Here is a 13,468-nt window from a genome sequence, read left to right as displayed (position 1 = left end):
GGAGATCCGAACGGGGGAGTAATTTATCTCTGGAATATTTTACTCCAGGAAACACCATCATTATCCTCCGTCTTCCAATGTTCAGGAAATATAATAATGTGGTAGTCCTTCTATTTCCCTTCCACATCGCAGTATCATGGCCGAAGAACCAGACTATGGTTGGTTTCGCCCACGAGTCTTCGATCTTGATCAATCTGAAGCATCATTTGCTCTGTGTATCAATTCGATACTGGTGCCCACTGCTGCCCGGTACCAAAGGAAGTATAGGCTTGGGAAAAGAAAGACCCCTAGCCCTCGAAATCTAATAGCGTCGGGGTCGAAAAAACAAGAGTTGGCTGAGGATGTAAATAATTTTGCAGTTTTTATCCGTACTCCGAAATTATTTACATTCTTCCAGGATTTCCTATTATCATTACATACATATGATGATTTTCCTGGTCTCTTTTTAGAGCTGCTCAGATTATTGTATCACAAACAATTAGGATACAATAATATGAGCAGCTCTAAAAAGAGAACAGGAAAATCATCATATGTATGTAATGATAATAGGAAATCCTGGAAGAATGTAAATAATTTCAGAGTACAGATAAAAACTCACTAATTAGTGGAGTCCTCACCCAGGAAAACTTTACTACTTTTTGGATGAATCCTTTATTGAGCTGGTCTCCCCAGTAAAGGTGGGGATGACTCAACCTCTACTATTCGATGAGTTGTTACCTTTACTCCTAAATCATGTATACATGCAATGAATATATACTCACATTCCACAAAGTGCTCCTCCCAGGTGAGCAGCATGGTCAAAAAACTTCCAGCCAAGTAGAACACCTGTTGCATCTAAGGCCATTATTACTTTGATAGCCTGTAATATTAAAGAAACAAAACAAGTTTTTGGAATACAGAGTTACGGACTGTGCTTATAGACAAAGAAAATAAAAATTTGACTGCAATGTTACAAAAATTATATCTGCAGTAATTACCAGTCAGTACTATGTTCTACATTCTATTTACATTACATCTAGGTCTACATCTACATAGATGTTCCGAAAGCCACCGTGCAGTGCGTGGCGGTGGGTACCCTGTATCACTACAAGTCATTTCCTTTCCTGTTCCACTCGTAAATAACACAAGGGGAAAACGACTGTCTATATGTCTCTGTATGAGCTCTAATTTCATGTATCTTATCTTTGTGGTCCTTAATGCGCAATGGATGTTGACGGCAATAAAATCATTTGGCAGTCAGCTTCAAATGCCGATTCTCTAAATTTTCTCAATAGTGTTTCTCGAAAAAAATGTCACCTTCCCTCCAGGGATTCCCATTTGAGATTCCGAAGCATCTCCATAACACTTAGATGTTGTTTGAACGTACCAGTAACTAATCTAGTAGCCTGCCTCTGAATTGCTTCAATGTCTTCCTATGATCCGACCTGGAATGGACACCAAACACTCGAGCAGTACTCAAGAATAGGTTGCTCCAACGCCCTATATGCAGCCTCCTTTACCGGTGAACCACTCTTTCCTAAAATTCTCCCAATAAACCAAAGTCAACCATTCACCTTGCTTATCACTGTTCTCATACGTTCGTTCTGCCTCACATTGCTTTGAAACGTTACGCACAGATATTTAAATGACTTGACTGTGTCAAGAAGGACACTAGTAATACTGTATCTGAACATTACAGTTTTGATCTTCCTACTCATCTGCACTAACTTACAGTTTTCCACTTTTAGGGCTAGCTGCCATTCATCACACCAACTGGAAATTTTGTCCAAGTTGCCTTGGATCTTCCTACAGTCACTCAACTTTGACACATTACCTACACCACAACCTTATCACCAAACAACTGCATACTGCTGCCCAATTCTTTTAAACATGTTAAACAGGTGCCTCCCTTACATAACAATGTCGGCCAATGAAAAGTAATACCTCATGATTTGTTCTTACTAGCACTCAGTATTATAAAGATCATACAAATATTAAACTGTCAGGGACAGGTTCCCAGACATGAGATCAACTTTGAAACCAATTACACAACTGTGATCTCAGGCATCACTCTCTACAGCCGTTCACATTGGTGGGCCTTGCTTGTGAATAGTTGGTGAACAAGAATAGGAAGAAATTAAATCAGAGTAAATAAAAAAATCACATGGTCAAATATTCCAAATGAAAAAAAGAATGAAGGGAAACAACGAGACTGAATACAACAGTTAATATGAGGATTAAAATGACGTGTAAAAGGATTAACAATAAAGAAAATATATTTCAGCCAATTAATTGAATAAAAGTAATGATGGCAGTGATTTTATAAAGATGCAAAAATAAAATACTTGGTGCCTGAAGGGACTTGAATCAACAACATTCAGCACACCAGCCAGATAACTTAACTGCTCTGATATGATGGTGTTTCAAAAATTATCATTATTTTCAAGGCCAAACCACCATGAAGAATGACTTCTATCTTCACAACTATATATGTAAAGTCAAAAAATTGATCCCACCCCTAGGGACCTTTCCATGAGAGCTCTGTGAGGTATGGGAGTAATGGTTAGATCATTTTGTTACTTTTTTTATTGACATAAACAACTTACACCTTGTACACAACAATTAACATTAATAGCAATTGTCCAAACAGACAACTGCCAGTCTCAATTCTTACGTTACAATAGCACCTAAATTTCTGCCACACACTTGTCTACAACAATGTCATCAGTTGGACAATGCAACAGGCTGCTTGGATCTTACCAACTAGGTTCTCTTCAGCTACTGATACTAGTAGGGTTTCTTAGGCTAACAACTTCTGCCCATATAAAAAATTCTGCCATGGTCAAATTGGTGTCAAATGTGTATTGTTTTTGAAGATAGTACCACCAACTTTGATACGAAAACAGAACCAGATAAGAAAAGCATGACACACACTCTGCTCATTGAAGACCATACACCTGCTGAAATATTTCCAGTATAACAAGCTCCAGTCACATGATATTCAAGCTTATTTCCCTTTCTTGGTCTAATGCCTCAAACTATAGAACCAAACTGACAAAAAAGAATTCAAAATAGGCTTCCTGCTTTCTAGGTGTATATTTAATCATAATTTTTCCTTCATCTACAAAAGAATCTTTGTATTTCTTAAACTGCAAAACAAACTTCCAAAAACTGCACATTCCCTTGTTACTCATATAGTAGCAATTGTCTGCAGTCTCTTATTATTTCTATCTTCCACGCTATTAATTAAATGAAGTACTTAGTGTGTTGATGCAGAGAAACTACTTTTTTTTATCTTTCTTCCCTATCACACCATCTACATCTACATCTACATCTACACACTGCAAAACCTCCGTGAAGTGCATTGTGGACGGTACATTCCATTATACCAGTTATTAGGGTTTTTCTCCGTTCCATTCACCTACAGAGCATGGGAAGAATGATCATTTGAAGCCTCTGTGTGTGCTGTAATTATTCTCATCTTGTCCTCAAGATTCCTATGTGAACGATACACAGGGGGCCACTAGTATATTCCTAGAGTCATCATTTTAAGCTGGTTCTTGAAATCTTGTTAGTAGACTTTCTCGGGATTGGTTGTGTCTGTCTTCAGGAGTCTACCAGTTACGTTTCTACAGGATCACTGTAACACTCTCACATGGGTCAAACAAACCGTTGTGCTGCCCTTCTCTGTATACCTACAACATCCCCTGTTAGTCCTATTTCGTACAGGTCCCAAACACTTGGACAATGGATAATTCAGGATGGAATAATGACAGTATTATATAAAGGACACACACACACACACACACACACACACACACACACACACACACACACACACTACTCCAAATGCAAATCACACACATGACCACAGTCGCTGGCTGCCAAGGACACAACACAAAGTGAACACTGCAGCAACAGAAGTATTACTTTGTCACATACATGCTATTTAGCTTTGTGAACTAATGTGGGTTCAATACATTTACACTTACTAAAATTCAAAACAAAATATGTAGTAGTTAGTTTCATACAGTGGCATGAATGCACAATTACTCGTTTCGTTCGACTGGCTGGTGCTGGTGGTGCGCAGGTGGCAATTGTTGTTGCATTTGGCATTTTTTTGATTGTCATTATTACTTTGATTTCAGTTTTGGTGCAAAATTAAAATATTCTGAATAATTAGACCTTTATTAATAAAACAGATGTGCACTGCCAGGAGAAGACACTCAGTATGCACATGAGCCGCGAGTTGCTGACTGTGTTCTAGAGTCCAGTTACCATGTTTGGAGGTCATGGGAATTTTTGGAAGAAAGGCGACTTTATTGTTGTCAGATAAATTTGGAGAAAAGGTATTCCAGCACCAGGGTGTTCCATGTACAACACAATTGGTACGTTTTGGCATTATGCAAGAACCAATAACAGGTAGTTACTGTCATCAAAAACAAATCATAATACTGTTACAGACCCTTTGATGGTGTATGCTCTTGCATTGTCCTGCATGAAATAACGGAATGTCCTTTAATTAACTGCAAGTTCTCTGAAAAAAAGGTTGCAGTATATTGTTTACATATCTAACACAGTTATGGTTTGTTGGAAAAAGATGGGTCCAATAATCAATGTTGCACTATAACTTTGGTATGCAAAAAATTAACTAAAAACACAAAATTTATGTCTTTATTTAAGAAATAACTTTCTGACATGGCAATATGTTTTGTGTGGGTTTCAGTGAAGAATGTTAACTAAATACCTGATCTTTAAGTAACAGAGTACACAACATTTTGATGAAAACACTAAAAATCTACTGATAATTTCAGTTTCAGATTGTTGTTATAATTTCTACTGGACAATATTATTTGTTGTGTTGCCTGAGTGAATGAGGGAATGAATGAGATATGTATGTGAAGTATGAGTCACTGAAATTGTGAATAAGTGTGGGAATCAGATTCAGCAGCTTTGATGTGAGTCACATACAAAGGGAAAATGATAATTGTGAAACAACCAGATTTTCGTATTTCACAAATGTAAAATTTACTTCATTCCATCAGCTGATTTAAGATTGAGTGTTTTTATTTGCTTTTTGGAAATGTGCTGTTTTGTAATTTCACACAAATTGATTTCTGAATCAGGATTGATTCAATGAAGAAGAGTATCAGGTTAAGTGAATTGCAATATGAAGCTGACAGGCAACTGTACTGCTCAGTTAATCCGAGACTCTTGCATGCTCTGTTACTGGTAAAGGAATTTCTTGCAAGAGTTGGGAAGAGTACGTGGCCAGCTCTTGTGATGAGAAGTCATGTAGCTCAATGCATTTGCATTAAAATTGAGTAGTAGTAGTCGTAGTAGTAGTAGTAGTAGTAGTAGTAGTAGTAGTAGTTCTTTTGAGAATATCATTTATCAGTGAAATTTTACGATCTTTCATGGATGAAGCGTAAAAAAATTTTGGATTTTTAAAATGAAATTTAAGACTTTCTTTGAGGGGCTACAAATTGTGCCTAGCATGCAGTGCAGTCATACTTGGGACCTTTCAGAGTCCAAAACAATAATCTGCGTAGTATTTTAGAAACTGTTTATTAACTGATGAAAAGTGTGATTCTATCAGTAACAGGTCTGAGTTAAAACCTTAAACTGGCTAACAAAAAGAGTAAGTGTATAAGGAATAGAGAAAACTGTTCTCACTTTTGTTCATTAATTTCTGGAACTGTATGCTAGAATGCACATGGAAGCAAATCTGTATACAAAAAGTTGCAATACAGAATAGATATTTTATTGTAAGGACTTTTCTTCATTTAGACCCAATGAAATTAACTAACTTTCTCAGCATAAAACAGTTAAACAAATCTGTCCATCCTGGCAACATATGTAGTGCAGCTAATTTTTTATAGCTTTTCTTAGCTGAAGAACATTGTATATCACTCAGAGCAGGCCAGATTTCTGCAGAACTAACTTTTAAAGTTGGTAGGAAGGCAAAACACAAAGTGTCAAATTGATAAGTATATTCAGAACTCCAAAATTGATTGTTTTGTGAGTTCATGTAATTCAGTAATTGCAGCCATGCTTCATCAGAGGGGGAAAAAGCACCAACAACAACAACACCACCAACAACACTTCAAGATCAATCTAGCAATCATGCATAGATTGCTGTAGCCAGTTACAGTACTGACATCACGAAACAATATCTGAATTGATCAGTTAGTGCACTGCCATTAGTTTATAAGATTTCAGCCTGAGTTTGCAAACAGCTCTGTGAGAAGATGCTATTGACAGACCGGACCTCTCCGATTTCTTTCTAAGATCACCACTAACCTGTCTAGCTCATCTGAATTGGATACACCAACTGCAAGGAATCTGTTGAGAAATAGGATGGAGTATATGCAGCAGTGGGAGACTGCCTCCCTGGTATTGTTTCTCAGGCAATGCCAAACACATAACTTGCATCATGCATGGAACATCTCTATATCACATATTGGAGCCACAAAAATATGGTAAGAGATATTAGGGTATGTATGAAAGGATACAGACAGTCAGATTCCCCTCACTGCATGAACAGAATAGTATAGAAACTGGCTAATAAAAGTATATAGTACTCTTTCTCATTCACTCTTTAGTGTCTTTGGTGACTTTCATAGATATATATGAAGATGGCATGATGAACAATACCTTGCTCCAAACATAAGAAAAATGTAATGTTAGTTAATCCTGTAGTCTTCAAAAATAGTAATGGTGATGTGCTGCTTAACACAGCCACATCTATTAGACTTATATGTGAAACACTGCAAAGCAATGTGAAATGGAATGAGGACGCAAGGCCAATTGTAGGGAAGGCAAAAGGTCAACTTTGATTTATTTCAAGAATTCTAGGAAAGTTTAGTTCAAATACAGAACACTTGTGAGACACAATCTCAAACACTGATCAAGAGCTTGGAATCTGCACCAGGTTGGATTAAAGGAATACATCAAAGCAATTTAGAGGCAAGCTCCTAGATTTGTTACCAGCACATTAAATCAAGAAAGGGAAAAAAGGCACTTTTCGTGAACACTGGCATTTACGACAGACAGCAGAATTATCCAACTGCCACCAACATACACTGTATCTCACATAAGGGCCATGAAGACAAGGTTGGAAAATCGGGGCTCATACAGGTACATTTTTCCCTCACTACATTTGCAAGTGGAACAGAATAGGGAATGAGTAACAATTGCACAGAGTATCCTCTTGTCATGCATCATATGGTGGCTTGCAAAGTACTCATGTATGCAGATGTGAATGGTAGTCAGCATTCAATCCTTTTGTCTCGGAATGCAATAATGATTCTAGCTGTGACTAAATATTAGCTTGTTTGAGAGATTTACAGCTTTAAAAAGCCTACTCGTAAATGGGGTCAACAACCTCCCCTTTTCCATCATCTTCTCTATTTTGCAATTTGTATTTTGTGTATTGTACTCTCATCTCACACTCTACTATTTCACATCACACTTTCTTACAATAATTACTTATTTCCTACAAGCTCATCATATCTGTCTAATTTGCACAATTTTCATTTGCAGTTCTCTATTGTTATTCTGGTTTTTGGATCCCATTATTCTAACATCTTTTTCAGCACTTCTGCTGTAAATTGTTCTCTTGTGACCTGTGAATCTATCATGACATGTATTTCCTGTTATAATTCTCTAAATCCCTCCAATTCTCCCATATCCCCTCTACTACCAAAGAACGTATCCTGGCTAGTTTGTGGCTCAAGACTCAACATCATATTTGCATGTTATGGGTGCTGCTGCTTGCTCATTACAACTTTGGGAGAATAATTATATGTGTATCCAATACCATGTACAACATTTTATTGTAATACAATTATCATTTGTTATCAATACGTGTCATTTGGTAGCTAATAAGTAAAACTACGTGAATGGCTGAAATATTTTGTGCAAAAAAAAAAGCTATCATCAACCCAGTTCCACTGTCTAGAACATGTATCTTAGTCCACCAAAAACAATGGGAAAACTTCACAAATTACAATTTAAAATTTACTCTGTTAATGAGATTAAGAGCCTCAAATCCTTCTACTGAAAAATACAGAAAATAAAATAGATTACCTATTTTCAGACTGTGTTATGCATTATAAAACTGAGATTTTTACAGAAGGGCAATGTATCCAGCTCAAATAATAATTAGACAATAGGAAGGAAGTAAGATGCAAGATACTACAAAAAACTTGATGCATTGCAGAAATTTACAAACTATAATTGGATGTATCAGTAGCAAGGTAGTTGTCAAACTTTTGAGCTGTGAATGACTGTGAGGAAGTTTCATTATCTCAGTTTCAAATCACTAACTACACACAGCACTTGTTTTATTTTTATAACCAATGTATGTTAACAAGTGTGCTATGGAGTGCTATGAAGAGTTTAGCGGAACTTAGGTAACAGATATGGCAGCAGACTGTGGCACATAAATGGTCACTATTAAGTCATGTGTACTTTAGAGACTAGCATAAACTGGAGACATGTATTACTGCTATAACATTAGCCACATAAATGGGAAAAATGGGAAGAAGAGAGATGAGAAACACATCAAATCTATCTGACAGTGCAAAAATCAGGACTTTAAGGACATCAAGAAAGAATGAATCAGTTCGGAAAGCAACTGCATTCTCATAATTTCAAAGAAAACTGTTCACAAAGCTATATCATCAACTGGTTGCTGCCTCAATACCAAGTTTTATCTAGCAGCTGTACATTACATAGTCTTAACCACAAAAACTTCAGAGTTCAGGTACATTTCAGTAATAAGAAATCAAATAATTCTACGTACAAAAAAGAAGACATGAGACTTACCGAGCCAGCAGTGAATGTGAAGAATGGCAAGAAAATTATACTGAGCCTAGTTTCCGGGTACTGCGTACATACAAAACTGAGGATTGCCATTATTGCCCCAGACTGCAAAATAAGAGAAACAAAGAAAATGTAGGATGACGAGAACATTATACCTACATTCAATTATTTAAATACATCTGAATTTAACCAGAATAATATTTTCTAGAATTTTAGATCTTCACAACACACAGTTTCAGAAATGCTACTGAAGTTGCCCCGCAGAGTAACAGCAGTAGGGCTTCGAAGGCATAGAGGTTCTATAAAGAATCCAGTTCCTTCTGTCAACAAAACCACACAAAATGTAAGATACAGTACTTTTTGTAACAAACATTTTTAACAAAAAGATCTAGAGCCAACACCTGGAAACAGCCACACAGACCAATGCATATAGATTTGTTTCCAACTTTGTCTACTTATGACACAATACCAAATAAACATGAAGGAAGGGAACTGCTCATCTACAGATGACTGACATGTGATGCTTGTATATGAAATTTCACAAAAATTTGGCATGTTTTTGAGTTATCATTTTTTTTCATTTACTAGTGCAAATGCAATATCTCACACATGCAACCACAAGGAGAGTCAAACACAGTTGTGGAATAGAGGGTTTGGGAGTCATGCGTGCATCAGTGCATGTGTACATACATAAGAGAAGAGCAGTAATTTCAAAGCTAGTTAAATTTCTATTCGGTTATGAGTCTTCATGCAACACATCAACCATCTACAGATGTGTGGTTGCCTTCCATCATTTTTATTTTTTCTTTTTATTCTGAAATTTCTGTTACTGTTTTGTGTTAAAAGTATTTTTCATTACACATCAGATATAAGCCGGGTAGCATACACACACACACGAAGCAATAAAGTGAAAAAGTACAGTTGATCACTATAACTATTATTCATAAATAAGTAAAGGACTAAAGGCAACAACTCATCATATAGTTGACGTGTTGAGTCACCTACAGGTACATAAATAAGATTAACAATATTGCTAAGCCTTTGGATGACTCCTTCTTCAAAGCTAAGAGAATACAGAAACACCTGCACGTCTACACTGTGCTGAGTAGGTGTGTTAGCTCCAGTGGGTGAAAGGAAAAAGGAGGCAGGGGGAGAGAGGGAGACATGGAGAAGAGTGTCTGGCAGCGAAAAGCAGCAGGCACACGGGATAGGACCGATACATCAGTGATCTTGATCTTGTCATAGGCAGGGGGAGTTTTATGTAGTGTACTGTGAAGTGTAGGAGTTGATTGGTAGGGGGAGACAGAACACAGGAAGAAGACTGTAGAGATGAAGGTATGAGTGGCCATAGGTTGTGTTCCAAAAATGAACAGCATAGAGACAGAAGTGATGACACTTTCTGCAGAGCCTGACCATCATTTTTCAGGACGATGCTTAAGCACGTACTGTGCAGATGTTACTGATTTGTTTGACTGATGGGGCTGCTAAGTGCTATGCCATCTACTGCATTCCCCTGACTTAAGCCCTCCTGAGTTCAACTCGATTTCTAAATTGAAGGAAACACTTCACGGCATTCACTTCAGAACTGCTACAAGTTCTTTGGGCAACAGACCGCGCCGCTCGAACTTTCAACACAACTGGCACTGCTAAGAGTATCCTAAGATTTCCACATCGCTGGCAACGGGTTATACACAAAGCTGGTGACTACTTTGAAGATCAGAAAAACTTTGAAACACGTATCTTTTTTGCATGAGCTGTAAATAAATAGTTGCCACTATTAAAGTTCCAACCCTCGTATATAGTCCAGGAAAGAATGATTTTGTCTCAATTAGAAGTCCTAATGGAACAAAACAGAAATGCCTTTTTCTTGTAAATTTGAAAGAGTTGTTTATTCAATATTGAAAATAAAACACAGAGCGAGAAATTGGGTTTTTTAAATTTTGTGATCTGCAACCAAAATGGTGCATTACCACTGGTGCAGCTGGAACACATTCAGCATGTGTTTGCACAATCCATCAAAATGTGAAGCTAATGTTTAACACAAGCCCTACTAACACTGACTACAAAGCCCTTCTTGACAAGATTGCCTGCAGTTTAGATATGAAGGAGTGCATGCTTTGGTGATGTGAAAACTGCCCAGGAAGAATGGACTTGGGGGAATATTTAATAGAAGTTTTTAAAAACTGTGATTTTGTCAATGTGACTGAATTAAAACAATGGACCCACACTGATTGTGATACACTGTATACAAAGCAGATATCTATTGAAGAATTTCATGAAAATTTGATTGCCAAAATTTTGAAGCTTCCTATTCAAGACTGTTATGAAACACCTCACTTACACTTGAAGAAAATCAAAGAAAATTTCAAGCCCAATGAACTAGTCATTCTAATACATCTTACAGAAAATTATTCTTCCATCAGCCAAGATTTGTTCAAGGATATCACTGAGACAACAGTCAAGCAACACTGCACCTGTTTGCTGTATACTATAAAGCTCTTCAGCGTATTAGCTTATGCGTTATCAGTGATGGTCTCAGACATAACACTACTGCCATCCACACATTTCTGGCCAAACTGATCAACAATTTGAAAAGCATGATGGAAGAAGCAGTACACAATCACTATTTCAGTGATCATTCCACTGCTCAATACAAGAACCACAAAAATTTTATCAGCCTGTGCTACCACGAAAAGGACTTTGGTAGAACTGCTGAATGGATTTGTTTGGGCACAAGCCATGTTAAATCTCTGTGCAATGGAATTGTTGGAATGGGTAAATGCTTACCAGCATGAGCATGCCTGCAACAAACTACAGATGATCAAGTTTTAACCCCAGAAGATTTATTCAAATTTTTGTTACAAGTCTAGAAATAGAAGACGAGGGAAAGCTACAAGAAGAACAATTTGCATCTGGCTATACTTTAGCTGGAACATTTTTTGGCAATGGATCTGAACCACATTCAAGTTACCCAGGTTTCAAGTGATACAACTTGTTTCGTGGCTTTGGTTTATCAATCAACTGACACCAATGTGGCTTTTGTGTCAGTTTTAAACCGTATTCCTGGCCAATACATTGCCTGCATCTCCAACAATCACTGGTGGATTGGTGACGTGTGAAGTTAACACTGAAGAACATGATGCACTGGCAAATTCAAGTGCCCTCTTAGTCTAACTTGCTCATTCTATTGGTGTGAAAGATAAGATAAATGCTGGAATCCTGAATATCAGATCATCATGAATACTGCAGCATCTTCAGCAAGTAGAATAGGACAGTCGAATAATTTTTGAGAAGCTATGTTGAACATTTTTGAAGAAAAATTAACATCTGTGAAGCACTAATTTTAAATAGCACCATCTTGGGGACCAACATGAACCATACTTTCAGCTTTGGAACCATGTCAAGAAATGCAACTGAGGCTTTGGAACTTCTATGAAGAGACCACCAACACAGCTTGGGCATCAAGGCGAAAAACCCAAATGAAACTTTGTAACATTGATTAAGAAACCAACAAACACAGCCATCTATATGTAACAGAATAAGCATGTTTCATGACAACATCACACTCCTCTTGCCTCGACCACACATGGCCACTATCACGATAGGTACAGAAACTGACTCAACTAATGGTTTTGAACTGGCTGAGTCCATGGATTTCATGAGTAGCTGAAACACCAGCATTAATCTACGAGTTGTCTTTCTTGCTAGTCTTGAAGTTACAGATTCAGCAACATGCACCATGTTACAATCTTAACACATTACGCATGACTTTTGTTGACGTTCAACCTCATATTTTGTACCTTTGCTGAGATGACTCTAAGATCTAACATGATGTGCAGAAAATTATCCCCTTTCCAATGGTTTTGGAAAGAAGAATTTCTGGAATAGTCCTTTTGCAATATTTATAGCCTCATTTATTGCAATTTTACATTTGATGCAATATTTGTAACTGAAAATAATTGGCAAAGCAGGAAGATATGTAATAGAATCATATCCCAGGCTTTGTCAACAAAGATGTAGTTCCTTTGCATTGTTTCTTCTGGAGATATCTGACCCCAAAGGGGATAAAAAAAAATCTGTGCATCTTTCTCCACAGGTTTTTTGAGCCACTTTCATGCATTATGCTGGTTCACAAAATGTTTCACATCCTGTTGCACTATATTTTCTGATTCATAGCTGAAAGTTATCCAAGACCTGAAAGTAAATGTTTCCTACTTTCATTCAAAATTTTGCAGTGGTTCATTTCTAGTATTGGTCTACACCCACAGCAAATTTAAGGAAAACTGAAGCCCAAGGAGCAGGAGGCCCAAGATCAGTTGTGATGGAATGACCCTCGTATGGAATAGTTAAATTATTTATTCTGACAGTGTTAACAAATGATATCTGCTGGCTCCCCATATCAATTCATTCCTATTGACAGTTAACGGTTTTTAGGCTAACATAGAAGGCTTCTTAATGGTTTTTAGGCTAACATAGAAGGCTCAGTATTGGCTACACACAGTACACTATATCTCAGAGGAACCCAAGGTAACTCCTCTTTTCATTAAGTATGTTTTCAAGTACAGACATGTACGAGCATGAAATGTAATTCAAGAATAAAGGGTTGAAAGATCATATAAAATCTTCACTGGCATTTTATGATTTTAGGATAGTAGCTGGG

The 13,468-nt window shown here is 37.1% G+C and overlaps 1 protein-coding gene across 1 annotated transcript in view; it reads right to left on the bottom strand.

Moving 5' to 3' along the window:
* LOC126161686 (presenilins-associated rhomboid-like protein, mitochondrial) overlaps positions 1-13,468 on the bottom strand; it is a 93,305-nt gene that overhangs the window by 15,400 nt on the left and 64,437 nt on the right. The window contains exons 7-8 of the mRNA XM_049917699.1: positions 8,812-8,913; positions 762-859 (exon numbers count right to left, since the gene is read on the bottom strand). Of these exons, the coding sequence (XP_049773656.1) occupies positions 762-859; positions 8,812-8,913 (200 nt within the window). The remainder of the gene's footprint in view (positions 1-761; positions 860-8,811; positions 8,914-13,468) is intronic.

Source organism: Schistocerca cancellata, chromosome 2, assembly GCF_023864275.1.
Source record: "Schistocerca cancellata isolate TAMUIC-IGC-003103 chromosome 2, iqSchCanc2.1, whole genome shotgun sequence".
Taxonomy (NCBI): domain Eukaryota; kingdom Metazoa; phylum Arthropoda; class Insecta; order Orthoptera; family Acrididae; genus Schistocerca; species Schistocerca cancellata.
The sequence above is the reverse complement of the archived record's forward strand: the minus strand, read 5'-3'. Positions and strand labels throughout refer to the sequence as shown.